The 27,553-nt window shown below is 40.1% G+C and overlaps 1 protein-coding gene across 4 annotated transcripts in view; it reads left to right on the forward strand.

The window, feature by feature from the left end:
• The window catches only part of KLHL13 (kelch like family member 13), a 266,417-nt gene that overhangs the window by 54,369 nt on the left and 184,495 nt on the right, over nucleotides 1-27,553 (forward strand). Inside the window, exons 2-3 of one of the 4 annotated variants that reach the window (XM_029606698.1) lie at nucleotides 19,444-19,488; nucleotides 19,971-20,083. The exons of 1 other annotated variant lie outside the window; for it this stretch is intronic. In XM_029606698.1, coding sequence (XP_029462558.1) covers nucleotides 19,986-20,083 — 98 coding nt within the window. In that variant the 5' untranslated portion in view covers nucleotides 19,444-19,488; nucleotides 19,971-19,985. Of the gene's footprint in view, nucleotides 1-19,408; nucleotides 19,489-19,970; nucleotides 20,084-27,553 lie in introns of those variants that run through there. 2 more of the 4 variants (XM_029606699.1, XM_029606702.1) reach the window with 2 other exon arrangements.

Here is a 27,553-nt window from a genome sequence, read left to right on the forward strand (position 1 = left end):
ATGGCCCTTAATAGCGTGAGTACTGAGGAAAGCAGTTCATGGGGGCTGGATCATTCTGGCCAGACTGGCCCAGAAGGTCATGATATATGTGGACCTAGTGAGGCTGGGCCGGGATATACCTCTAAAACTAGGGAAAGCTGAGAGCCTGCTCAGGCAGGCCCCAGTCAAGTGGGGAAAGTCAGATCAATTATCATCTTATGGACAGGTTAGAGAAAAAAGGCTATTCAAGTGCAGTAGTAGCCACTTTGATAAGATTTAGGAGGCACTCTAACTTCCGGGCTTATGGTAGGGTCTGTAAGGTTTTTGTAGAGTGGTGCAAGCGAAGAAATGTCTCCCCAGAAAAGTGAAAACAAGGGAAATCTTGCAGTTCCTGCAGGATGGCCTAGAGAAAGGGTTAGCCCTAAACTCTCTCTCTCAAAGTGCAGTTGGCAGTATTAGCCTGTTTTAAGGGCAAAATGCAAGGAGGCTTCCTAGAAGCTCACCCTGACATAGCATGTTTCTTGAGGACAGTGAAATGCAAAGGGAAGCACCAAGGAATACCTGCGAGGGACCCTATTTATTTATTTAAAATCTTTTCTATACCGTCGCTAAGTTATATACCATCACAACGGTTTACATGTAGGCACATATTTAATGTAGCTAAAAGTGTACTATAGTACATTCTAACAGGTGCCGTCAAAGGTTCGGTTACAATATATCATTAGACAAAATACTTTTTAGAGAAGTGGGTCATGACCGAGTGTACTGAAAGTACTTTTACTGGTAAATTTATCATACATAGTGTTATCAATATGCTAGTTGTGATGTGGGGTTCATAGACTACTCTACTGTATCGTCCTAAGTACTGTGTGTCTGTGCTTATCTGCTTATTCCTGAATAATTTCTATTCTCCCATCTCCTTGTAAAATGCCTGTTTAAAAAGCCATGTTTTTAAACTTTTCTTAAATGCCTTGAGATCACTTTGTAATCTGATCTCTGGAGGCATTGTGTTCCAAATTGTGGGTCCTGCTAATAAGGCCCTTTCCCTCACTTGGGTTAGTCTTGCTGTTTTAACTGAAGGGATGGTTAGGAGTGCTTTATTTGCTGATCGAAGATGTCTGTGTGGGACGTGTACCGGTAATGCTGTGTTTAGCCAGTCTGATTTCTCATCATGAATTAGTTTATGGATGGTACATAGGGTTTTGTATTTAATTCTGTGTTCAATCGGTAACCAATGTAGTTCCGCTAGGGTTTCGGTTATGTGGTCCCGCCTCCTTTTTCCGGTTAGTATTCTAGCTGCTGTGTTCTGAAGTATTTGAAGTGGTCTTAGTGTAGTATTTGATAGTCCTAGCAGCAGGGCATTACAGTAATCAGTGCTGGAGAAAATTAGTGCCTGTAGAATTGTTCGGAAATCATTTTGAGTTAGTAGTGGTTTTAGTTTTCTGAGTACCATGAGTTTTGCGTATCCTTCCTTTACTTTTAGTGATATGTGCTGTTTTAGATTGATTTCAGGGTCCATTATTATTCCAAGGTTACGTACTTTTCCAGCTAGTTCAATTTTCTGGTTGTCTTTGAGGATTATTGAGGTTTGGCTGATTTCAGTGTTTTTCCGTTCTAGGTGTAGAAATTCTGTTTTATCAATATTAATAACAAGTTCCATTTGTGTCAGTAGTTGTTTTATAATGCTTAGGTACATGTTAGCTAGATTTAATGTTTTCTCTATTGTGTCATCTATAGGTAGAATTAGTTGGATATCGTCAGCATTAATGTAATGTATAATTCCTAGTCCTGCCAGTAAGTGGCATAATGGCAGCATGTATATGTTAAAAAGGGTCGCAGACAGGGCTGATCCCTGCGGAACCCCTGTTTTGAGGATTTTTTCTGATAATGTGTTATTGATCTGAACTTGGAAAAACCTGTTTTTTAGATATGAGCTGAACCAGTTTAATGTTTTGCCTTATAGTCCGATTTCTTCTAGTCTATTTAGTAGTATTTTGTGGTTAACTGTGTCAAAGGCTTCCGATAGGTCGAGCATTATTAGAATATAGTGTTTACCGCTATCAAAGCCTCTTAGAATGTTATCTGTTAGAGAGAGGAGCAATGTCTCCGTGCTGTAGTGTTTTCGAAATCTGTGTTGCGATGGATACAGTATGTTATTGTCATCCAGGTGTTCAGCTAGCTGTTTCTGTACTGTTTTCTCAATTAGTTTAGCTAATAAGGGAAGATTTGATACTGGTCTGTAGTTGTTCAGGATAAGGGGATCACTGTTTTTTTTCTTAATGATTGGTTTTATCATTGCTCCTTTCAGTATATCTGGCATTGTTCCTTCTTCAAGGGATAGGTTTATGATTTTAGTCAATGTATGGGTGACTGTGATAGCTGATTTCTTAAGTTCAATAGTTGGTATTGCGTCAATTTTGTGTGGGGCGGGGTTTACATTTTTTAGCATTTGTTCCACTTCCATTTCAGATATCTCAGTGAATGATGTCCATTGGTTGACGTCTCTTTTTTGCATTTTGATTTCTTGGTTAGCAGCGTTTGGAAGTTTGTCTCTTAATTTAGTAATTTTGTCACTGAAAAATTTGGCGATTTCATTACATTTTGCTTCTGGTAGGTTTTGTGGTGATTCTTGCTTGTCACTGGTTAGGTTTGAAACTATTGAGAATAGTGTTCTTGGATTGTTCGCAAACTTTTCTATTTTATTGCTGAAATATTCTTTCTTAGCATTGAGTATTAAATGTTTGTAAAGAGCTAGCTGTTTTCTGTATTTGGTTAGGTTATCGGTAGTTTTGTGTTTTCTCCATCTTTTTTCCATTGATCTGAGGGTCCTTTTTGCATCTTTTACTTTTACATTGTGCCAGGGGTTTTTTTTGTCTTGCTTCTTTTTCCTGTATTGATTTGATGGGGTTTATTTCGTCAGCTATTTTTTTGGTTGTTTCTAACCATGTTTCTGTGGCAGAACTACAGTTGTAGTCATTATCAGTTAGTTTTTCTTCTAGTTTGTCGTTTAGTTTTTCGGTATTAAAAGGTGGTCTGTATTTAAATTATATGGGTTTATGATTTTGTTTGATTTGAGGTTTAAGGAATTTTACATCGGAATGAATTAAGGAAGTGGTCAGACCATGGAATTTGTGTGTATTCAGTTTTACAGTGTTCTAAACAGCTGTGGTTAATAAAGGTGAGATCCAGTGAATGTCCAGCTTTGTGTTGGTTTGTTGGTTATTAGTGAGAAGCCTAATGCTGTCATAGCGTCTAATAGTGTTTGGCATGCATTTGTTAAAGGGTGGGCGTCCATTTGAAGATTAAAATCTCCTAGCTCTATGGTTGGTTTAGAGATGTTTAAGTCCGAGGTAAGGAACTCAATTAGCGGTGATATATTTAATTCTAGGACGCTTGGTGGGCAGTAGATAAGGCATATTTGTAAATTGTTGGTATCAAAAATGGCAATTTCATGATTTTGGGGGGGTGTTATTTGGATAGGTTTGCATTTAAAGGTTTTTTCAATAATTAGTAGGAGACCTCCTCTGCGTTTATTTATTCTGGGGACTGAAAATACTTCATAATTTTTGTGTGCTATTTGATTTTTTAGAACTACGTCTGTTTTTTTTTAACCATGATTCCGTTATTGCAACAAAGTTTGGTTTGTCATACAGTAAATCCGTAATGATTGGGAATTTCTTTGCAACTAAATGTGCATTTACTAAGATGAATGTTAGCATGATCAATTCGTTTATTGCAGAAGTTTTGGAAATAGAAATATGGTTCTTTTTTACCTGTATCAAATTATTGCATGAGGATGTTATTGTCTTTTTTTGTTCTCTCTCTAGTATTGCTCTTTAATTATTCTCATATTTACCTTTGTTTATGCAGATGGCAATTGGATAATTCATCTAGTAGTTCATTTTGCTTGTCCATGTTGAAAGTTGGTAGATGTGTAGTGTTGTTGTAATCGGTTCCATGGTTTCTCAGGGGTGTACGAAGGGGCGTACAAAGGGGCATGCCCCTTTGGTGCGCTCCTTCGGGGCGCGGTGCCTCTGCTTCCCTCCTCGATTTTAAATCCCCTCTCCTGGCGTTCAGTGACGTCAGCCAAGGGGGAGGAGCGAGGCAGCACTTCCGGGGACCTCGGGCAGCGTCTGTGTGGCAGATAAACAGCAAGAGAAAGAGAGACAGAGCAGCAGGAAACAAGAAAGCAGCAGAGAGAGAGAGAGGACAGGTTAAACAGGTTAGACAAGCAGGGAAACAGGGAGAGGGGGGGGTAGAAAATACTTAGGAGCCTTTGGTGGGTTTCAGGCAGGTCGGCAGCTGGTCGGAGCGCCGATCACACGATCGCCTCCACTTCCCTCCTCGATTTTAATTTGGTCCTTAGGGCCTTGTCCAGGGCACCCTTTGAATTACTTACAGGGGCGACATTAAAAGACCTCACTTTAAAGGCAGTTTTTCTAGTGGTAATATGCTCAGCCCGAAGGGTCTCTGAGATCCAGGCACAAGGACAGAATAGTTATTCGTCCTGTCCCATCCTTCTCACCTAAGGTGGTGTCAGAATTTCTTGCAAATCAGGAGATTGTTTCACCAGATAGGGGGGCAGCCCTCACCCTCTAGACATCTGAAGGATGCTAATACATTACTTATTAATACATTAATACATCACACCAATACTAAAAAACTACATTGGCTCCCCATCCACTATAGAATTCAGTACAAGTCACTGACCATCATCCATAAATCCATCTATCATAATACCTCACTCCAACTAACAATCCCACTCGAACCCCATTCTTCTAACAGGCTGATTAGAGCTGCACACAAAGGAACTCTCCAGGCACCCCCGCATAAATCAGTCATGCACAAGTCTATACAAAAACGAGCAATGTCCTCCGCGGGACCACAACTATGGAACACACTTCCCGCAGATCTTCGACAAGAACAATGCTTGCTCTCCTTTAGATGGAAACTGAAAACCTGGCTATTCTCCCAAGCCTACCCCTGATTGAAAAGAACTGTTTATGCTTGAACCATTTAGTTAACCACCATCTATGCTAATCAATGGTGTATTATCTCGTTATACTCTTAGGAGAACTCTGTTTAACCTAATTCTTGCTCTTTCAATTGTCCTGTTTTGTAATCCCTGTTTATTGTAACTTTCTCTCTTCTGGTTATTGGTTTCTCTTGGTTATACTGTAAACCGGTACGATAAGACATTGTCTTGAGCATCGGTATAGTAAAATAATCTAAATAAATAAATTACTTAAATATCACCAAAGAAGGGGGCCAGGCAGCTTCTAAGCTTTCAATTGCATGCTAGATTAGGGAAGCGATAGAAGCAGCATATGTTGCGCAGGGGAAGCAGGCCCAGAGGGCCTTGTGCGCCCACTCTACTAGAGCTCAAGCAACCTCATGGGTGGAGAGTTGGGCGACAACACCTCAGGACATTTGCAGGGCAGACACATGGTCCTCCTGGGGTACTTTTACAAACCATTACAGGCTAATCTGCAGGTAGATGAGGATTTGAAGTTTAGCAAAATAGTGTTGGTGGCCTCTAAGGCCTCAACCCTCCTGAATTAGGTACTGCTTGGGTACATCCCGCAGGTGTGGACTGGTCTGCAGGACGAAAAGGAAGGTGAAATTTTATACTTACCAGATAATTTCCTTTCCTTTAGTCCTAGTAGACCAGTCCAAGTACCCTCCCAAAAAAAAAAAGGGGGGGGGGGGCGGGGATTTAAAAAAATGCAGAACATCAACTTAATAGGCTAGGGCAAGAGGTTACTGAGGAATCACCCAGCTATCCAAGGATATATAACGTGAGTGAGATAAGCAAAAATAAAAATGTGGAAAAAGTCCACTGTCTCCACCTACTAGCAAGCAGGTGGAATCCCGCAGGTGTGGAGTGAACTGCTAGGACCAAAGGAAAGGAAATTATCTGGTAAGTATACATTTTCCTTATTCTTGGGATAAGCAGCTTGGAATCTGTCTACCCCTTGGGATCTTGCTAGGTACTTGTGGCCTTGCTTGGCCACTGTTGGAAACAGGATATTGGGCCTGATGGATCTTTGGACTGACCCAGTATGGCAAATCTTATGTTCTTATGTTATGTACTTCCACTTTCCTATTTATTGATTCGTTCCATGTAATGTTGGATAAAATAATCAAACGAGTTATTTAGCTTGGAAAGTGTGCAAATAGGAATGGGCCAGATGTACTAAAGGTTTTCCTCCATGTTGTGTTTATGGTGAAAAGGCTTAGTACATATAGCCTTATGTTGCTGCTTGTCTAACGTCCATGCTTTCTACTGTTCATCCTGACCTTAAAAGTGAAAACCTTAGGGATTCAAGATGGTGATTAGGTGAAACTTGCCTGCATGTTGAACTCCTGGGGAGAAGATGACAAAGTTTTCATTGCAGTCATGGTTAAATGCAAGGCCAGGTGCAGACTTTTCCATCACAATGCATGCCGGCAGTTCTCCTCAGGCAGTTGTCAATGGTGTCCTTGGTGCTACTTGCCGGGTGATTTTTAATCAGAAGCATCCATTAATGATGTCAGCAAGGGAGCAACTACCTGGTTGGACCCGCCAACAGAGCAATTCCCCACCCTATTCTTGAGATATTTTTGTACAGCTTATTTCTGCCTCCAATATAGATGCCATTTCTCTAGGTAAGGAGAGTGAACACAATATTATGAGATAGGTCTATGCTCCTGCCTTATATAATAGCCTGCTGGTAGGATTTTAGAGAGGAATTTGGCCATAGATTCTTTCTTGATGGTAAAAACTGATGAGAGTAGTAGAATTATTGTGCCTTCTGTCTTGGGGGGAACCATGTTGACCAGGAGTCCCTTGGTAAAGCTTGTGGTTGTGACTTTGGACTTGATTTATTCAGCCATTAGCATCTGGGGATAAATATTTCTCTGATATAGAAGCTTTGCAGGCAAGCTTCACCTAATCACCATCTTGAATCCCTTAGGTTTTCACTTTTAAGGTCAGGATGAACAGTAGAAAGCATGGACGTTAGACAAGCAGCAATATAAGGCTCTATGTACTAAGCCTTTTCACCATAAACACAACATGGAGGAAAACTTTTAGTACATCTGGCCCATTCCTATTTGCACACTTTCCAAGCTAAATAACTTGTTTGATTATTTTATCTAACACAAAGTAGGGAGTCTCTCCTGGCAGTCCAAACAGAGAAAATTACCACCTTGGAACAATGTATGCATAGCCAGCAGGCTTTCAGTGCTGTAGTAACTCAAGATGAAGTGGTAATGTATTGCAAATTAGAAGTGCTTGAAAATCTGACCATGCTGTTAAATTTGTGCTAACTGAATTTTCCTAGGTTTACTACAGGAAATATCTCATGGAGATTCTTAAGACTTCAGCAGATGCAGTCCCTCTGGTCATTTGGACTTATGTTTCAATGGGGAAGCATTTGAATGCTGTAGGGAAAAATCAATAGGGAGCACAGTCAGATGGACAAATCTTTCTGGATAGTCTAGATTTTTTGGCTCATAGGATACGAGTATTTCCAGAGCTACCCAGACAAGTTGAACGTTTTTAGAAATCTACCAAAAGCTTTGGTTCTAGATGCAGAAATGTATTTGCAATATCCCTGTGTTTGATGAAATTGAAGTTGTTTGTACATTTTCTATGAGCCCTCGAAATTTAATTTTTTCTTAGATTCTGCAAAATTCTCTATAGCAAATGGAGAGGTCATGGAGTCTTTTGATGGGTAATAGTAATCAGTGTTGTATTAATCTACTTGATATAGTGCTTTGTTTATAAATGTGAAGCCAAATATAAAATATCTACATTTTATTTTGGGTTCATGGCTCTTGTATTTTTTATTTCTTTGATATTCCTTTGCCCCCATATTTGAAGCCCAGAGGAGAGAGATTAAAGATACATTTTTTCATTTGTATTTTAAATTTCTTAGCATTGAGATAGTTGGATCCACACCAGTGGGTTATGCACCTCTACTAGCAGATGGAGACTGAGCAAAGCCGACATCACGGTATATATACCCTTACACTGACAGCCTGCCAGTATTCTCAGTCTCCAGCAGATGGTAGACATGCATCTCCCTAGTGGGATTGTGTTGCAAGTTTTTTGTAGAAGGAGAAAAAAAGTTTATTGCCCTGCCCTCCTGTGGTGATACCCCTTATGGCAGGGGTGGGCAGTTCCGGTCCTCGAGGGCCACAAACCAGTCTGGTTTTCAGGATATCCCTAATGAATATGCATGAGAGAGATTTGCATGCACTCTGCCTCAGTTGTATGCAAATCTATGTCATGCATATTCATTAGGATATCCTAAAACCTCGACAGGTTTGTGGCCCTCGAGGACTGGAATTGCCCACCTCTGCCTTATGGTCTCTCCCTCAGTCGAGTTTTCTGAGGTGATATCTTCGGATCCCTCCTTCAGATGAGTGCCTTGGTCTGGTAACTGGTTTCTGCCAGCATGGACTTGGCTATGTAAAAAAAACCAAAAACCAAAAACCCAAAAAAAGCTGAAAAGCAAGTGGGTGCAGGAAGCAAGCATGGCGGTGAAGGTCTATGCCCTCTCCCCCGTAGCTGGAGACTGACTCTGTACTTGACTGGGAAGGGCTGAGATCAGGTAAATGGTACATTTTTTTTTTTTTTAAATTAAGGGAGAGTTGATTTTAAGGATTCCTCTCTCCTCTGGTCTTCGAGCTCAGCGTGCCAATCCAACATCTGTTCCCGCCTCCGGGGGAGCTTAGAGACTCAGGCAGCTTAGCGGGTTAAGCAGCCTTCTGGGCTAGGCCCTGCTCTCAGGCTTGGATTGTTCGCCGCATGGTAGGAGACGGCAGCGTTCGTGTGCTCTTTCTCTGCTCATAAGGTTGCCCTCTTCAGGTACGTTGCTTCATGCTTCTGTGCCTGGCTGTGCATCTAGTTGTGCGCCTAGCTGGGTGCTCAGTTGGGTGCATGGGGCGCCTATGTGGACACATAGTGGTATGCTTAAGGGCTCAGTTGTGCGTCTACCTGAATAGTGAATTAGGAACTTAATTTTTGAGCACTTTTTTTTTTTGAGCACCTTTTTTGGTTTTCAGGCACCTATTGTGAGCACAGATGGGTGCACAGTTCTCAGACGCCTGTTAGAGCTTACTAACAACCTTTATGGCGCTGATAGTAAATAAGCCTAAGTGCTTTGCTCTTTGTGCTGCTTGCCATATTCGGGCATCTCAGTCTGGTGTTCTCTTTAACTTGTATCAGCAGTATTTGGAGGCTCAGGGAGAACTGTCTCCGTCTGCAATTGCTGAACCCTATCCTTCCTAGCATGATGCGGGAATGGAAAAAGAGAGCCACAAGGGGTTTTGCCTGAATTTGGGGCTCCCCTAACTGGTTCATTAGCAGGGGAAGGTAGTTCAGTGGGCGCAGGAGTGATGCCTCCCTGGTTTTGGCATGGACCCCTCTGCCTTTTCTTGGGTGGAATTTTTTCAAGGGATGTAGTCCTTTCTTTAGGCACAGTTGATGGCCCTGGCCAGTCTTAACAGATCAGGATCACAGGCTATGGATTCTCGCACGTCTGGTTCTGTGGGTAGCAGCGGAGTATGTAGACCTGCTGCGGATCACGCCTATAGGAACCCGGATGGCACGAATGATGAAGCCGATCCTTACTCCCTGGAGGATGGGGAAATTCCTCCAGGGCTGGAGCCGTATAGAACTATGTTGCATTTCTTTCATAGAGATGAATTACCAGCTCTGATTTCTCAGACACTGAAGGTGCTGGCGGTAGCGAGGGCTGATTCCATGTCTGAGCCAAAGAAAGATCCTATTTTGATTTTTTTGCGTAAAGCCTCATGTTTTTTTCCCTATTATGGAGGCTATTCAAGAATTGATTGATCTTGAATGGGGCATCCCGGAAGCTAATTTAAAGGGGGACGAGCCTTGGAAGGGATGTACCCCTTGGATCTGACTGTGAGAGAGCAATTGCACTTTCCAAAAGGATGCGCTTGTGTGTGCCGTCACCAAGTGGACGACTATCCCCGTAGAAGGGGGAGTGGCATTGAAGGATGCATAAGATAGAAGAATTTGAGGCCATCCTTAAACAGGCCTTCGAAGCGATGGCAATGAATTTGCAGATATTTTCTTGTTGCTTCCTGGTGGCTCACTCTTGTTTACCTCTCTCTCAGGAAGTCTGAATTTAACATGAATTCCAGGGCAATGGTGGAACCGGCAGCCGCCTTTTTAACAGATGTGGGCTGCGATCTGGTCCACACTTTGGCAGAGGGGTGGCTTCAGCAATAGCGGCCAGGTGTCAGCTATGGCTTAGGAATTGGTCGGCCGATACAATTTTGAAGTCTAATCTTACTAAATTGCCCTTTAAAGGATCACTCTAGTTTGGAAGTGACGTGGAAAAAATGGCCAATATGTGGGGTGAGTCCCAGGTTCTTCGGTTACTAGTGGATAAGTAGCAGATGCCACACTCCTTCGGCACGAGAGGTCATGCTGGGGGTTTCAGGTGCATTCGACCCTACAGAGGAGTAGTTTCTCAGAGGACTTAGTCTTTGGGTAGGTCTCAGTCCTTTCATCCTAGGCAGCCCAGAAGGGGCGCAGATTGTGGTAGTGGTGCCCCCCCCCCCCCCCCGAGCCTCTCAATGAAGATATGCCGACCCACCCCCGGGAACAGGAGATAGGGGGTTGCCTCTCTCTCTTTTATTGGAAGTGGGTCAAGATCACAACAGACCAGTGGGTTCTGGAGTTGATAAGAGAAGGCTATGCTCTGGAGTTTGTATCCCTTGGGACGTTTTCATGGTGTCTCTCTGCAACTCTCCGCAGAAGAGGCAGGCATTGGCGTGTACATTGTCAAGGCTCCTCAGCCTGTGGGCTGTAGTTCCACTGCCCATGTCAGAAGAAAATATGGGCCAATATTCTGTTTCATTGTGCCCAAGATGGAGGGCTCCTTTTGCCCCATCCTAGATCTCAAGGGAGTCAGCTGTCATTTGTGGGTGATTCATTTTCTCATGGAAACCTTACACTCAACGATAATAGCAGTACAGTCGGGGGAATTTCTGACCTCTCTGGATTTAAGAACATAAGAACATGCCGTACTGGGTCAGACCAAGGGTCCATCAAGCCTAGCATCCTGTTTCTAACAGTGGCCAATCCAGGCCATAAGAACCTGGCAAGTACCCAAAAGCTAAGTGTATTCCATGTCAGAAGTGTACTTTCATATTTCCATCCATTTGGAGTATCAACTGTTTGTTTCTGCGTTTTGCTGTTTCGGGGCAACATTATCAGTTTTGAGCACTGTGTTTTGGGTTGGCCACCATGCCCAGAACCTTTTCCAAGATTATGGTGGTGGTTACGGCAGTGTTGAGAGAGGATGACATTGTGGTTCACCCATACTTAGATGATTGGCTGATTCGGGTCAAGAGTCTGGAAAAGAGCCTTCAGTTCTCACGCAAGACTACTTGCTACAAGATCTAGGTTGGGTGGTGAACTTGGCCAAGTTCAATCTATAGCCATCCCAGACACTGGAGTATTTCTGTTTTTGGTTTGACACAAAGCAAGACAGGGTGTTACTGTCGGAGGGCCACATTCAGAAGCTGATGGCACAAGTGAGACTATTGACAGAATCAATATGCCCAACAGTGTAGTCTTAACTACAGGTGTTTGGGTTGATGGCGGCCACCCTAGAGGTGGTTCCGTGGGCAAGGGCGCATATACGTCCTCTTCAGCGCACTCTGCTGGCTCAGAGTCCGCAGTTTCAAGACTATTCGATATGACTTCACCTAGCGGTGGAGATCAGCATACAACTGCACTGGTGGTTGCAAGTGGACCATCTGAGGAAAGGGATTTCTGTACTATCACCAAACTGGCTAGTACTTATGAAGGATGTGAGCCTCCAGGTTTGGGGGGCTCACTCTCAGGAGTTGACAGCACAAGGGTGCTGGAGTACAGAAGAGTCTCTCTGTTCCGGGTCTGTAACCTGAAGTATGCACGTAAATGTTTACACGCACACACGCTTGCTGGGGTCCCCTACAGCATAACTTTACTTCTATGGATGGCGTGTAAGTTTTAAAATAAAAATAATCAGGGCTTGTCAGTGTGGTTTGAAGGTTCGGGGCTAGTAGGAGAAAAGGGAGGAAGGTTAATTAGGTGGGTTATAGCGAACTGGAAATGGACTGGGAAAACTGGTAATTGCATATCTAATAAAATCCCCCCTCATATGCAGTAGAGTCGGCTATTTGTGCGCAAAAGCATGCGTCCATACAAAATTGCACGTACATGTATGTGCATACTGCAGATTTTATATCAACCGCGCGTATAGTATAAAATGGCTGCACTGATTCACGTGAGCCGGCATATGCGCATACATGTACGGCTGTTTAAAAATTACTGTCCCCGTATGTTAGGTTGAAAGAAGATACATTATCTAAATTGAGTTAGATTCTGATACGCATTTTTCAGCTCCTGCTGTTCTGTAGGAAATGGTGAAACATCCTATATTTGTGTGACCAACTGATTTGATTGTTTTTAAAATACCACTTGGCTCTTGAAAATTGTAAGCAGTAATTATCCTTGATTATCATCACCATCTCAAACTCAGTACAGTAAAAAAAAAAAATAAAAATAAACTGATTTTCTTTTTTAAAATATATCAGTGTTTCCTTTTATAAAATATATCTGTGTAAGCAGCTTAGATCATCATCTTAGAGAGCATGTATTGCAAAGCCTTGTAAGCCTATCCTTTTTTTTTAGTGGATTGTTGTATATTTGTTTTCACTCAGCAATTGCAGAGTAAAGCAAAGTCATGAGTGAAAATAAATCTTATTTAGTTTTCTATAGCTGTGTCCTCTAGTTTAATGTTAACAGGAATAAATTCTTATGTAACATACCATGGAAGATAGGTAGATTTTCTTCTTACAGTCCTTACATCAAGAAGGAATGATACCATTGGGACAGTTCAGTAGATGTTTTAGTTACACTGGTGGGATCCACTTAAAGTTTTTGGCTAACATCTAAAGGTGGCAGTTAATGTCAGCATGATCGTTGTCTTTTGGAAGACATTAAAAGTTACTGCAAAAAAGTCAGTAGAAAAATTGCACACATATGCTGAGCTTATTAGGAATTCTCATAGAAAAATATGCATTAAAACCAAAATAGTTTGCACTTCAGAACATAGGCTGCTGTGTGATTGTCACCTGACTATAGGCCTGATTTATTAAGCTTTTTCCTCATAGAACCAGCATGGGGAGAAAAGCCTTTGTAAATCAGACCCGTATAAGACATCCACAGCAAAGAAGTTACAGAAGCTTAGTCACCAAACTGAGGAAGAAAATTTCAAAGCTAAGAATTAACCATTTACATATAATGCTGCACTTCACAATGGAAAATAAGACTTCTTTCTATCTTAATAAGATAGTTAATTTTTTTTTTTTTTTGTAGAAGTGTGTTTGTGAAGCTATTTCCATGCATAGTTTAATTGTGTGTTCATAGTTAATGAGCTGTTTTGCATAATTTTGCATCTTAGTCCCTCATTAGCTATGAATATGCATGAAATGTAACAAACGTTTCTTGGTTAGCTGTTGGAACTAATATAGTGGCAAGTATTTAAAATTTTAGCCAGTTATTTGTCTATGTAAGATATGATTACATTTATTTATTTTTATTTATTTAAGGTTTTTATATACCGGCAATCATGAGCACATATCTTGCTGGTTTACATGAAACGGGAGTGCATTAAATACATCAACTAGAACTGTGGTGATCGAAGGAGCAGTTACAAATAACAAGGGTAGCAGAACTTGGATAAGAAGGAAGAGATAGGAAAGAATAAACGGTTGAACGGTATACAAATAAATTAAATGCTATGTAAAAATGGCATGATTAATGGCTGAATATTTGAAGTCCTTGGTTTGTATCTATGACGTGATATTAGATTGTGTCTGGGAAAGCTTGCTTGAATAACCAAGTCTTAAGTCCTTTCCTGAAAGTTAAGAGGCAAGGTTCCAGTCTGAGATCTGTGGGAATGGAATTCCACAGAGAAGGGCCAGCAGTGGAGGTGGCACGATCTCTTAGAGTGATGTGTTTGGTCATTTTCGCAGGAGGAACTTTGAGGGCGCCTCGGTAGACATTTCTGGTAGGTCTTGTCGAGTTGTATACTTGGAGGGGGATTTGTAGATCGAGGGAGATGCGTTGATGAATAGTTTTGAAGATGACACAAATGGCTTTGTACATGATACGGAAGTGGACGGGTAGCCAATGTAACTCTTTCAGAATGGGGGATATGTGGTCTCTCTTTCTTGCGCCTGTTAGTAATCGAGCTGCTGAATTTTGAACCATCTGTAGTGGTTTGGAGTAGGAAGAGGGCAGACCTAGCAATAGGGAATTGCAGTAGTCATTTTTGCAAAATTAGACTACTTGGATGATCGTTCTGAAGTCTTGGGCATGGAAAAGAGGTCTTATCCTCTTCAGAACCTGGAGTTTATAGAAGCAGTCTTTGGTTGTTTTGTTGATATGGGCCTTGAAGTTTAGCCGGTTGTCTATTATCACTCCTAAGTCTCGAACTTGTGTGGTAGGTAGGTTGGTGGGAAGAGTAGTGGAGATGTTGGTTTCCGGAGAAATGAGAAGGATTTCTGTCTTAGAAGAGTTTAAGATGAGGTGTAGGTTGTTTAGTAGTTGTTTGATTTTCAGGTGGCATGATTCCCAGTAGTCAAGAGTTTCAGAATATGTATCTTTGATGGGGATGATGATTTGGATATCGTCTGCATAAAGGAAGTACTTTAGATTGAGGTTGGTGAGAAGTTGGCAGAGAGGAAGAAGATAGATGTTAAATAGGGTCGGAGATAATGAAGAACCTTGAGGGACTCCTATGACAGAGTCAAATCTAGAGGATTCCTTGTTTTGGATTTTAACTTTGTAACCTCTGTTATTGAGAAAGGTTTTGAACCAGGATAGGACGGTGCCGCTGATTCCTATAGACGAGAGTTGGTTTAGGAGGATGGCGTGGTTGACCGTGTCGAACGCTGCTGAGAGGTCTAACAGGATCAATAGGAATGAGTTTCCTTTGTCAAGGCCCATTAAGATATAATCTGTCAACGAGGAGAGGAGGGATTCTGTGCCTCGATTTTTTCTGAAGCCGTGTTGTGGGGTGAAGAGAAGATTGTTGTCTTCGATGAAATCTGAGAGTTGAGAGTTCACTAGTTTTTCCATGATCTTGGCGATGAATGGGAGGTTAGCTATGGGGCGGAAGTTGTTGGGTTCCTTCGGGTCAAGGTTAGGTTTCTTTAAGAGCGGTGAGATTGAGGCCATTTTGAGGTCATCAGGGCAGATTCCTTGGGCTAGAGAGCAGTTGATGATATTTGTCAAAGATGTAGCTATTGTGTCTGGAATAGATAGAAGTAATTTGGAGGGGATGTGGTCTGCAGGATGAGATGAAGGTTTCATTTTTCTCAGGATGGCTTGTATCTCAGTGGAGGCTACAGGTTCAAAGGTGTTTAAGCTGGCATTTTTGTGTGCAGGTTGTTGATATGTCTGGAGGGCTGCTGTGTCGGGAGGCAGTTGTGTTAGGAGATTGGAAATTTTATTTTGGAAAAACTGAGCGAGTTCTTCGGCTTTGGACTGAGCCATATTGCCGGGGATTTCTCGCGGTATGGTTTGAGTGAGGCTGGAGACATAGGCGAAGAGGGCTTTAGCGTCAAAGACCAGGTTGTGAATCTTGGATGCGTAAAAATCTTTTTTTGATTTTGAGGTGAGGGATTTGTACTGGTAAAGTGTGGATTTGTATGATGAGATGGTGGTGTCGCAAGGGGTTTTACGCCAGGTCGCTTCTTTTTTTCTTAAAGTTTGTTTAAGTTTTCTGAGTTCGTTGGTGAACCAAGGTTGTCTGTTGGCTGCATTGGTGTGAGATTTTTTTGTAATTGAAGGACAGAGCTTGTTGGCTATATTTTCTGTTATGTTGTTCCATGAACGAATGGCAGTGTTAGGGTCGGATAAGTCTAATAGGGGGAGCTGGGAGACTAATTGGGTGTTGAGGTCTTCTGGAGAACATCGCTTTTTGTAATGGAATGAAGGAGAGGGGATGTTAGGAGTGTTGGTTTCTTCCAGTGCGAAAGAGGTGGAAATAAGAGAGTGGTCTGACCAAGGGACCTTTTTGTTCTTTAAGTTGTACGTGTTTGTAATCCCTTTGTTGAAGAAAATCAAGTCCAGGGTGTGACCCGCTTTGTGTGTGGGTTCATTGACTATTTGTTGGAATCCCATGGCAGATAGGGCTGTGAGGAGGGTTATACAGCTGTTGGATGGTGAGGGGTTGTCAATATGTAGATTGAAGTCTCCTAAGATGATTGCTGGAGAATCCAGGTTGATGAGCAAGGTGGAGATTTCAAGGATAGGGGAGACATTGGATTCTAGGAACCCTGGGGGGGCGTAGACAAGAAGGATTTGAAGATGTTGTGAGGTGAAGAAGCCGACTTCCAGTTTTGAGTTAGAGCTGAATGGATGTTGGGAGAAGTTCAGACTTTTTTTGGTAGCCAAAAGGATTCCACCTCCTCTTTTTTTCAGTCTCGGGAGTGAGAAGACGTCATAGGTATGTGTAGGTAGTTGGTTTATTAACGCTGTATCTGAGGGCTTGAGCCATGTTTCAGTTACTCCACAAATATCTGGCTTGGCGTCGTTGAGATAATCATTAAAGATTAGGGATTTTTTTGTTAGGGATTGTGCATTGAAGAGTGAGAGTGAGAAGAGGGAGAGGCCTAAAAGCTGTGTGATTGGAGTAATCGAGATGGAGGTGAGGGTTTTTAAGTTCTTGAGGAGGGCTCGTCTGGCAGATAATCTTTAGGTGGGAGGCGGTGTTGTAATGTTGGTATTGGGAGTACTAGAGACATTGTGAATGGTTAGCTGGCTGGTGCCGTGGATAGGCGGATGACTGATGGCTGGTGCCGAGGATAGGCGGATGACTGATGGCTGGAGCCGTGGATAGGCGAATGACTGATGGCTGGTGCCGTGGATAGGCGGAAGACTGATGGGAGGAAAGGCTGGGATTAGGAAGAAATAATTAATTGGTTAGGGCTCTGGATGAGCGTAGAATGGTTGTTTGCAGTGAGGGTGTTTGCTGAATGCTTGCGGGATGGTTGATAGCTGAATGCTTGCAGGATGGTTGTTTGCTCAGGATGGTTGTTTGCTCAGGATGGTTGTTTGCTCAGGATGGTTGTTTGCTCAGGATGGTTGTTTGCTCAGGATGGTTGTTTGCTCAGGATGGTTGTTTGCTGAATGCTTGCAGGATGGTTTGCTGAGCATTTGTTGGACGCTTGCAGGATGGTTGTTTGCTCAAGATGGTTGTTTGCTGAATGCTAGCAGGATGGTTGTTTGCTCAAGAAGGTTGTTTGCTCAAGATGGTTGTTTGCTGAATGCTAGCAGGATGGTTGAAAATTCTATAATATATTTTTATTTTTATCTGTTGTGGTTTTCAACCTTGCCAAAACTATTTTAACTGTTTTGTGTGTTGGAGAACTTTTTTTTTTCTGTTTGATGTGAAAAACTGCTTTGACTAGTGCATAAAGATCTGTGCATGTGATGACTGTGTTTTAACTGTGTTCTAAATGTGTTCTAAAAAATCACCAAAGTGGCATCATCCAAGCTTAACTTTTCTAAGCACTTTTAAGTGATTTATTTCAATTTTTAAATTGTGAATAAACTATTAATTCCTTATCATGGGTGTGTGTGTGTGTGTGTGTGTTTCCTATTGTGCTTCCTATTGTGCTATAGGGTTTTTATTGCTGATGATCAGTGTTCTGTTAGTTCTATCTTTATAGCTTGCTAAGCAGATCTTTACTAGATCTGTATTGAAGCAGTTGCAGTCATGTGTTTTTATTGCTGATAATGCATGCCTCAATTGTCATTCCTTTCACATTTGTAAGTACTGGAAACATTCAGCTTTACTGTTCTTATACCTGCCCATCCCACCAGTGACCACTGTTCATTCAGCAATGAGCAGGAATGATTTCTCACCAATGAATGTTTCTATGCATACTTTGGGGAGCCCTTAGTGAAGTTAAGTGCCCAAAGTCCATTCCGCTAGCATTAACAAATAAAATTCAGTAGGTTTTTGTTGGTATAATTTATTATGAATTGTGTAATATTTGTGTTTGTCATTGCAATTAGAAAGAAGTTGGGAATTTTCGTGTTTCTGAAAGCCATGGAAAAGAGATGTTGCTAGGCTAACTTTTTATTTAGTGGGTGTTTTCTGGCTATTAATGATCTCTTGTAATGTAACCAATCAGGAATCAGTGTGTCAATCTGAACATTCCTTTAAGATTACAGTGTTTGATTATAGGCACCTATCAGAATGCATCATATTGTGCAAGTATTTTTAAAAATTGATACCCTGCAAGCTTGCAGAGCCATTTGATTGACTGGTAAGATATATACCCTTGTCGCTGGTAATGTATTTCTGCATGTAATCATATTTTGTTCATAGTATGTAAGTGTACTTCTGTGTGTATGAGTATTTTTGCATTTTAGAAATATACCTGAAAAAGAAAACTCTTTAAAAATAAAAAAAAAATATATATATATCCCTGCATCACCATAAAAATAGCAGTTGCAAATGTAGCTAGCATTGAGAAGAGTGATTCATATATCTATATTCAAAAGCCTAGCACCAAGCTGGGGTAGTGATGTTGATCCACACAGCCTGAAGAGAACAATCTACTTCCTGAAGATTTAGCTTAAGTAGTATACTGATGTTTTACTTTGAGTCTGCATGCTTAGTCCAGTGCCCTAGGGTTTCATCTGTTCTGTTCTAGTGGTTAAAAAAAAATTTGTTCCAATGTACAAATTTTGGACACTGGAACAGGTTTTAAGTAGATCAGTTGTTCCCATTGTTTGCACTATTATTCTGATGTTTCTGCACCACTTTTGATTAGATGCCTGAATTGCTTACGACAGCTCTGTTTTCAAACCTCACTGTCAGTCACTAGCCCCTGGAGGTCATCAAGCAGACCAGAAAGCTGCAGTGGTCCCAGATGGACACCTGCATGACCGGCTGCTTCGTCAGTACTTCAGGCAATTTGTGATCTGTTGAAGGGAGGGGAGGGGGACATTGGATTAGATGGTTGATAGCGTCCCTACAAGGACCGCTATTAAGAACACGCTACTATGTGCTTCTGTACTGCAGAAGACTGAGTGATATTCGTGTTAGCACAGCTTGTTAAATGCATAAGATTTGGCTCATCCTGCTTGGAAATGCTAAGAAAATGAGAGCAACCTGAATCAGAGGCTTCTACAAGAGTATGCAGAAATTTGCAGCAGTTCAGACTTTTATATAATTTCCCTTCTTAATTATGGATTAGAAGGACTATTTTTTTTTAAATGGGCTTTTTCCATAATGGCATTCTTGCATTGTTTGGACAGAGCTTGCACAGGACGAAAACGGGCTGCTGAATTTAGTCACTGATCTCCTATTAGCCGTGGCCTAAGGCTATGCTGAGATTTATATCCCATTTGTATTGTTGCAGCTCAAAGGAAGACTGTTCAGACGATGACAAGTGTATTCTGAGTAGGTACGTTGGTTTATATTCATACAAATGCCATCTGTTTTTTTCTAGCTAGTGTTGGTCAGAATCAGGTTAGTGCTGTAGGTGCAGAATGTAGACCAGTGCTGCATTATCCCTGTTGAGGTAGAACAATAGTATTGCTTAATTTCTTAACTGCTTTCAGTAAATAAAGCTGCATTGAACTGGTGTGCACAGTGCAGTCTTTTTTTTTTTTTTTTTTAACGTATACTGCAGTCAACGCTTTCCTAACGAGGTGGCACTATTGTTGAGTTAGAACGAAAGAATCATCATAATGCTTTAGGGGACAGGAGGATTTAAAAGGAGATGCCTTGCAGTCCTATTTTACAGATTGGAAGCTTTGGTTTAAGGGCATTGGCAGAATCATTTGCTTGTTCTTAGCAGCAGCAGCCACTGCTGTGTCAGTTGTGTGTGGGATGGAAGTCCTAGTTGGTAGTGTGTTATGGAAACGCTGTTTGCTGTTATTGTAGTACCGTGGTGACAACATGCCATTGAAATGGAAAACGAGCTCTCCTGCTATCTGGAAATTCCCAGTTCCTGTGCTTAAAACATCCAGGTCATCGCCACTTTCTCCAGCATACATGTAAGTGAGAGAAATGAGGACATTAAGGTGGGACTAATTTCATGAGAATACCCTGTGGCAAATACCATGCTTTGCTTGCTTTAATGACATTCAGGGGTTTTTTACTTTTGAATTTCTGTAGTTCATTTTAGAGAAAAATATATAAAGAAATACCATTGCATTTACTATTCATTAATGCAGTGTAGTCTTGGTTTTTTAAATTGTGCAAATGAAACAATTTTATTTGTAAAGCATACTTCATAACATATGTTTGACAGTGATTATTCTAAAGACAATTAGATAATAAGTTGACTTTTAAGGAGCATGCATAACCATCAGGAGAAACATGTTAACATTAAAACAAAATAATAATTTTAAATACTTAATGTAATAATTTATGTCATAAAGGATGCACTAAGATTTTTTAAAATATTTTTCCTATAGTATACAGTTTTTAAATACACAGTCTATACTAAAAGTACTATTTATAGTTCATGCAGAAACTGCAAAACATTTCTAAATGCATTATGCTAGGTGCTTTCAAATTCAATATTTGAAGCTGGAGCAATATTGGCAGTTGACTTTTTTGGTCTTGTGCAATGCATGCATAATGTGCATTTATTTTTAAATGTGTATCTGTATGTGTACTTTGTGCATTTATTTATGGAATGTTTTAGGGAAGTTCTCATCTTGCACATTAACTGTCATTTTTAGTGTTTAATTAGGATCCACGTGTGTTTGATAGCCAACTTATTTCTGCAGTACTAGGCGAGAAAACTAGTACTAAAATGCTTACCTCTTTAAAAAGATTGTCACTGAAACCTGATGTTGAGATTTATTTATAGGGCTACAGCAAAACAATTACTTGTTTACTCCAGTGCAAAAGCCCATTATTAAACCGTGGCTAAAAAGTAAAAGTGGAGATACATTTTTTTTTTAAAATAGTAGGTAGTGATTTATATTTGTGCCATGCATGAAATCATTCCACTTGGCTCTTCATTGTTTTTGTTTTGGCTGAAGTATGGAGATTCAGCATCACTCTTCTATGGATATATATTTCTGTTAAGAAACAGACTCCAAGCATTGTACAGATGCGGTGCAAGACAGTATCATATGTCCTTGCTATTACTTAAAGTTGAAATGCATAGTATATAACATTCACAAAGAATAAATATGTTCTTGTATTACAAAATGCAAATATGAATAATCATAGATCAATTTAGAGTGTCTCTTAAAGAAATGTGTTATACAAGCAGATAAAAGTGAGGGACACAACCAGTTTTGAGCTTAGAAAAGTGCTCTGCAATGCTTTTTATACAAAAAATGTAGAGGACAATGAATGCATTGTATAGAAACATATAGCAAAAAGAATTGGTATCAAGAGAGTAGTTTGAGGCCTTCAAACTATCCCAACAACACCAATAACATTAAAGGTTATATTCAGTTTTCTTTTCACTATGAAACTTAAACAATGAAGAGGAGAGAACCTATTATAAGTAGTACAAACAAGATAAGAACAGACTTGAAATATTATTCTTTTCAAGAATTGCAATTTGAATTTGCAAGCAGAATAATTATTCAAAGGAGAAAAATATAAAGAAAAATAACAATGCATATCTAAACATATACAATGCTTCTGTATATCAAGTCCCCTGCTATTGAAAGAAATATTAAACAATGAGCTACTCGGTGTATTTCATTCCTTTTCAAATTAGAATAGTATTTTTTCATAATGGCTGCAAAAACATCTAATTTGCTTTGCACATGGCAATAACTGATTGGGACACTACAGCATATGATGAATTACCTTTGGGGTTTTTTGTTTTGTTTATTTTTGTGATTTATTTATTATTATTATTATTATTATTTTTTTTTTTTTAGTTCTTGAGGATTTTTGGAAAGCAAAATGGAAAAAATGTTTACTTGGTTTCTTAGCATTGACCACCAGGGATTTTCACCTGGTCTCCAATTATTTGTTTTTTGCAAGAGCGCCCAATTGGTACTACTATGTACTACTGCTACTAATACTTATCATTTCTATAGTGCTGCTTGATGTGCACGCTTGCATCTCAAAAGATGAAATGTAGGAGATATTCCAGTAGCTTAATTTATTATTATTATTATTATTATTATTATTATTTAACAGTTTTATATATCGACGTCCATTAGTGATATCACATCTGTGTACATTAAATGCAAAAATACGATTGGGAGGCACTTGACAGAGAACATGATAAATAAAACATGTAAAACATATAAAGCCTAGAACAAGGGGAAACATGCAGGACTATATATAATATTTACAAGATAACTATATAAATTATTAACATTTGCTCTAGTTAATTTTGTAATCTATTAGTTACAAAGTAACTATAGATAACATTTTTATACATTCATTTGAGTACATCTCGAAGATTTAAGTTTTCTATTACTGTGTAGTTCTTCTATTCTTAAAAAAAAACAAACCATAACCTCTCCCAAAGATTATGAAAAATGAGTCCGAGAGAGAGACAATGTAAATAAAAATATTTGCAGCTAGTCTGAGACTGCTGCTTTAATGCTTGAGTATTAATAATAACATGGTGCTCTGAGTAAGGAATTTTTCCATGTGTGATTTTTTTTCAGCTTTAAGTTTGACATCATGGTATTGTTTGGATTTTCACCTGGCCTATTTTGGAATTATATTTATGAAATTCAGTTTAGCTTCTTTATGCTTGTTAATTCCATTGATCTGCACCTGTAAGCCCCTACTTTGTTGAAGTGGCAGTAAGATGACTTGTGTATATAAAAAAAAAAATTTCTGGTTCAATAATTGCACATAGTTTGCTGATGACAGAGGCAAACTAAAAGATAATTAAACAACATTGCAGATTGAAATATATGGTGCATAATTTTCTTCCCTTCCAAAGAATATTAATATATTAAAGGACTTTTTATCACAAAAATTGTACGGCGTGCCATATGTCACATAAAACTGTAATGATGGGAAAACAGATCAGTTTAAGATGTTTTATTTCTATCCTCTACAAAGCTCCCTTAAATTAGTAGCATTTTTTTTCACAAATCAAAGAAAACTTAAATTTCTCTCTAACAAAATTAGTCATAAAATTCTCTAATGCTCTAATTCGCTGTCACTATACTGCTTCATGTTCTATTTATGTAGAATATAGCCCAGATTCAGCAGCTGTTGTCTGTATCAGTTTGTGCAAAGTAAATTGGCATGTAGTGTTTCTTTCTGCTCCTTTGGTTTTCCATTTTAATGAGAATTGGGGCTGGGATCTAGCTCATGAGCCTTCATTCTCAGTTATCTAGGAATTTGTTTCCTGTTTTATATTCTCTCTCAGCTCACTTAGCTCAGTCATAGTGACTCTCCTTACCCTTGTAATCATGAGTTCTAAGCCAGGTCACTAGGTGTCACTAATGTGCGATGACTGGGACTTCCTCATTTCAAGGCAGAAAACATTGCCTTCACAGCATCCTCAGTTACGACTTGGCTGGAAAGTAGAATCTCAGCCTGGGAAATAAATCCAAGTTCTCTGCATGGTAGAGCATAGCACAGTCATTGGGTTGGCCAAGCATGTAGTGTGTTTTTAAGTGCTGACAATTGAAAAAAACATGAAATAAACTAGCATATACTAAGTTTTTATTTAAGAAAGTAAGACATTTAAGGGCTCATTTACTAAGCATTTTTCCCATAGACAGAATGGGAGAAAGCCTTCGTAAGTCAGGCCATTAGTTTTCTGTCTTTGTGCCTTAACTGGATCTGAGACCTGTCCTGTATTTGAAAGTGATGACATGCAGCATTTTGAATGCATACACCTGTACTTTTCTATATTTAGGTCTGTATTGTTTCATAACCATACTACAGTATCTCCAAAGGCCCTGCAGCTCTGTTTAGAAGTTGATAGGCTTTTACAATGTACAATATCTTCAAATGAGTGTGCAAAGAGCATTAGTCTCTTTGAAATTCATAGAAGATGATTTTGGAGAAAAGTAGTTGACTCAGAAATTTGGTTACAAAAGAACTTTGGTAGTTTTCACTTTTTAGGTTAAGTATAGTCAAGCATAAGTATATAATAAGATTTTGAAATACTGGGTCAGATGAAAGGTCCATCAAGCCCAGTATCCTGTTTCCAACAGTGGCCAATCCAGGTCACAGGTACCTGGCAAGATCCCAAGGGGTAGATAGATTGCATGTTGTTTATCCCAGGGATAAGAAGTGGATTTCTGCAACTCCACCTTAATATGGAACTTGTCCAAACCTTTTTTTTTGTTTTTTTAATTCTTTATTCATTTTTATGTACCGTATATATCAGAATTGAATTTAAATCAGAAAACAATGAGACAATAATCACATAATAGAAGCAGTACAAAAATTCAACAAACTATTCTTCTGCCTCATAACATTCCAAGTCCTCAGTAAGGAGGATCCTAACTGTACTGCAGGAAAGAGAGGAACAAAATTTCAACTCAATATAATAAAAGAAAACATAGCAACAGGGGAAAGTTAAATAATATATTCAGATTATGACTGATATTCTAAGGCATTATCAACCAACAGAGGTGGAGTATCCGCTGACTGTGGGATTTTATCACTCAAAAAAGAGACTGTGATGAATGGAAAAAAAAAATATGAAACACTCTGAAATTTTATAAAACATTTACAAGGAAATTTAAGAGCAAAGAAAGCACCTATTTCCAAAACTGTCTTAACAGCAAGAATTGCCTCCTGAGTTTGTCTTGAAATATCAGGGTAAACTCGTACTTTAAGATTCAAGAACAATTCCATATTGTGACGAAAGAAATGTTTTAGAACCCAATCTCTGTCTGATTCTACAAGGAAAACCGCAATTAAAATAGCTGGCGTAACTACCTCAGACAGAGAAAAGATTCCAAAATTGTAGTCAAATTTTAATCCGGTGGCCTAATTGGAGATAGAACTTGTCAGTAGGTGATTAAGAAAGTTAATAAACTGAAGATTTTTTTTCCCCTTGCTTGATTTTCTAATTGCTCCAGTTGAGATGTAATGTATTGTTTTTCTTTCAATGTATTCTGCTGAAGAACAGTATGACTGGCCCTTTCCATTTTAAAAGAAGCATTTGTTTATTTTAGAGATTTACTCTCCAATTCCAGTAACCCTACCTGGGTCTCCAGATCATTTAAACGCTATACGAGAGGGTTTATTTGCAAAGAAATGTTATTATTCAGAGTCTTAATTGTCTCCCAAATCGTTTCAAGAGAGAATATGGCTGATTTTATCAAAGTAAAAAATTGCAAACTGGTTTCCTTCTCCGCATCTGCAGTCTTCTCTCTCTGCCACACTGCCTCTCTATCAGTCAATTGCTGATTGATGTCGCCGATGTATGGCGTCTCCAGTGCTGCTTTAGCTGGGCTCACGGTCCCAGAGCTCAACTCAATGGATGCCGTGTTTTCTGCCAATGCCAAATCTCAATGCTCTTCCAGCATCAGCGCCTAGGCAAGGTTCGAAGGTGCGATCCGATCTTCCGGGGACAGATAAACCAAGTCAGGGAGGGGATCAAGTACAGCTCTACTTGAGACCTCTCCAGTGACTCTATTCCTGGAATAAACGCTCCTCAACATACATGAGCATACATGGGTCCCGAAGCAAGGCCTGGGGAGGAGGCAAATGGGACTTCCCACTCCCTGGCTCTCCGCTTGCAGGCAGAATGAGGCATATTCACCCAAGAAAGGAGCAGGTAAGAGGAGCCCTTAAACGTGTCTTGCTAGTGTGGCCATCTTAGATCCTCCAGGAGTCCTCTAATCGTCCACCTTTTTAAAATGTAGCTACACTAATAGCTTTCACCACATCCTCTGGCAAAGAATTCCACAGCTTAATTATGTGTTGAGCAAAAAAAAAAAAAAAGTTCTCTTAGAGTTTTAAATGTATCATCTAGTAACTTCATTGTGTGTCCCCTAGTCTTTGTACTCTTTGAAAGCGTAAATAATCAATAGTTTACTCTTTCCACTTCACTCATTATTTTATAGATTTCTATCATATCTCCTCTCAGCTGTCCTTTCCTCATAGGGGAATCGTTCCATGCCCTTTATTATTTTCATTGTCCTTCTCTGTACCTTTTCTAATTCTGTTAGTTTTTGAGATGTGATTAGAAGTGCATACAATACTCAAGATGAGGTCACATCATGGAGTGATATAGAGGTATTATGATATTCTCCATTTTTATTCTCCATGCCTTTTCTAATAATTCCTAGCATTCTGTTTGCTTTCTTGGCTGCTGGAGCACACTAAGCAGAAGATTTCAATGTATTATCAGTAATGATGCCTAGATTCTTTTCCTGAGTGGTGACTCTGCCTCCTAATGTGGAACCTTGCATTGTGTATCTATAATTTGGGACGTCCGAGGTCACGGCGTGCACTCATTACCTTTTAGAGAATAGGGAGCCATGGGGAGCGCCCGATCCGCCCTGGGCTGCTGAAGCCGCTCTCGCCGCCAGCTGTCCCCGGGAGGAGGGGAGAGAGGACTGGGGCTGCTCCGGAGCTGTCAGTGCGGGAGATGGATGCGGCCAGGGCAGGTGAGTGGGGGCTGGCGGAAAGTTTTGGGTTAGTTAGGGGGTCAGTCAGCCCTTCTCCTGTATCCACTTCCTGGTACCTGTCATTTCAAATGTCATTTGAAATGACAGGTACCAGCGCACCCAGGATACTGTATAGGCGCTGTATAGCTGTATAGCGCCTACACAGTAAAATGGATTGCGCTTCATGGACGCACGTTGGACGCGGCTTGCATTTGCATGCCATTTAAATACAGTATCGAGCGGTATGTGATCCAGATTGTGCATGCGGCAAACGCGGGTGCGCCCGGCACCAACGCACCTCTTTCTACCGCACCTTACTGTATCAGCCTCTCTGTAACTAAAAGCTTCCCTTAATTATAGGATACGCCCTTCGAATGTCTTTTTGTTTAAATACCTACCTTTCAACTCTCCCTCTATACTTTTTATTTAACCTTATACACTGTTGTGATCTAGTGATTCTCACTTGGAATGACTGTACATAAAAACCTAAATAAATAAACTTTGCATTAAGCGACTTGCCACCTCCATATAAATTATTGGCTGATTAATAAGCTGATGCAATAAGCTGAGTGTTTAAAAAAAAATAAAAACAAAAAACTGTACATTGTTTCCACCAAACATTTTTAATGCTCTCATGTAAATTTTTTTAACTCCCAATGCAGTAAGCTAATGTTATGCAAATGCATTGGGATTTAAAAAAGGTGCAAAAACTTTAAAATGTGCTTTTGGCACAGGCTGAATGCACATTTTAACTCAGGAAGGGAGGGGGAGCCGTCTGTGTCAGCTGTGGCCTCCAGCTGGATAAATACAGATTTATCCATCTAACTGGCAGCAGGATGCAGCTGCCAGATAACCAGATAAGGCAATACTTATCTGTCTATCTGGTATGGGTCAAGGCTACTTAGCTGGCTAAGTACTGACTTATCCGGCTGTCAGCTG

This window comes from Rhinatrema bivittatum, chromosome 6 (genome assembly GCF_901001135.1).
Source record: "Rhinatrema bivittatum chromosome 6, aRhiBiv1.1, whole genome shotgun sequence".
NCBI classification, from domain to species: Eukaryota; Metazoa; Chordata; class Amphibia; order Gymnophiona; family Rhinatrematidae; genus Rhinatrema; species Rhinatrema bivittatum.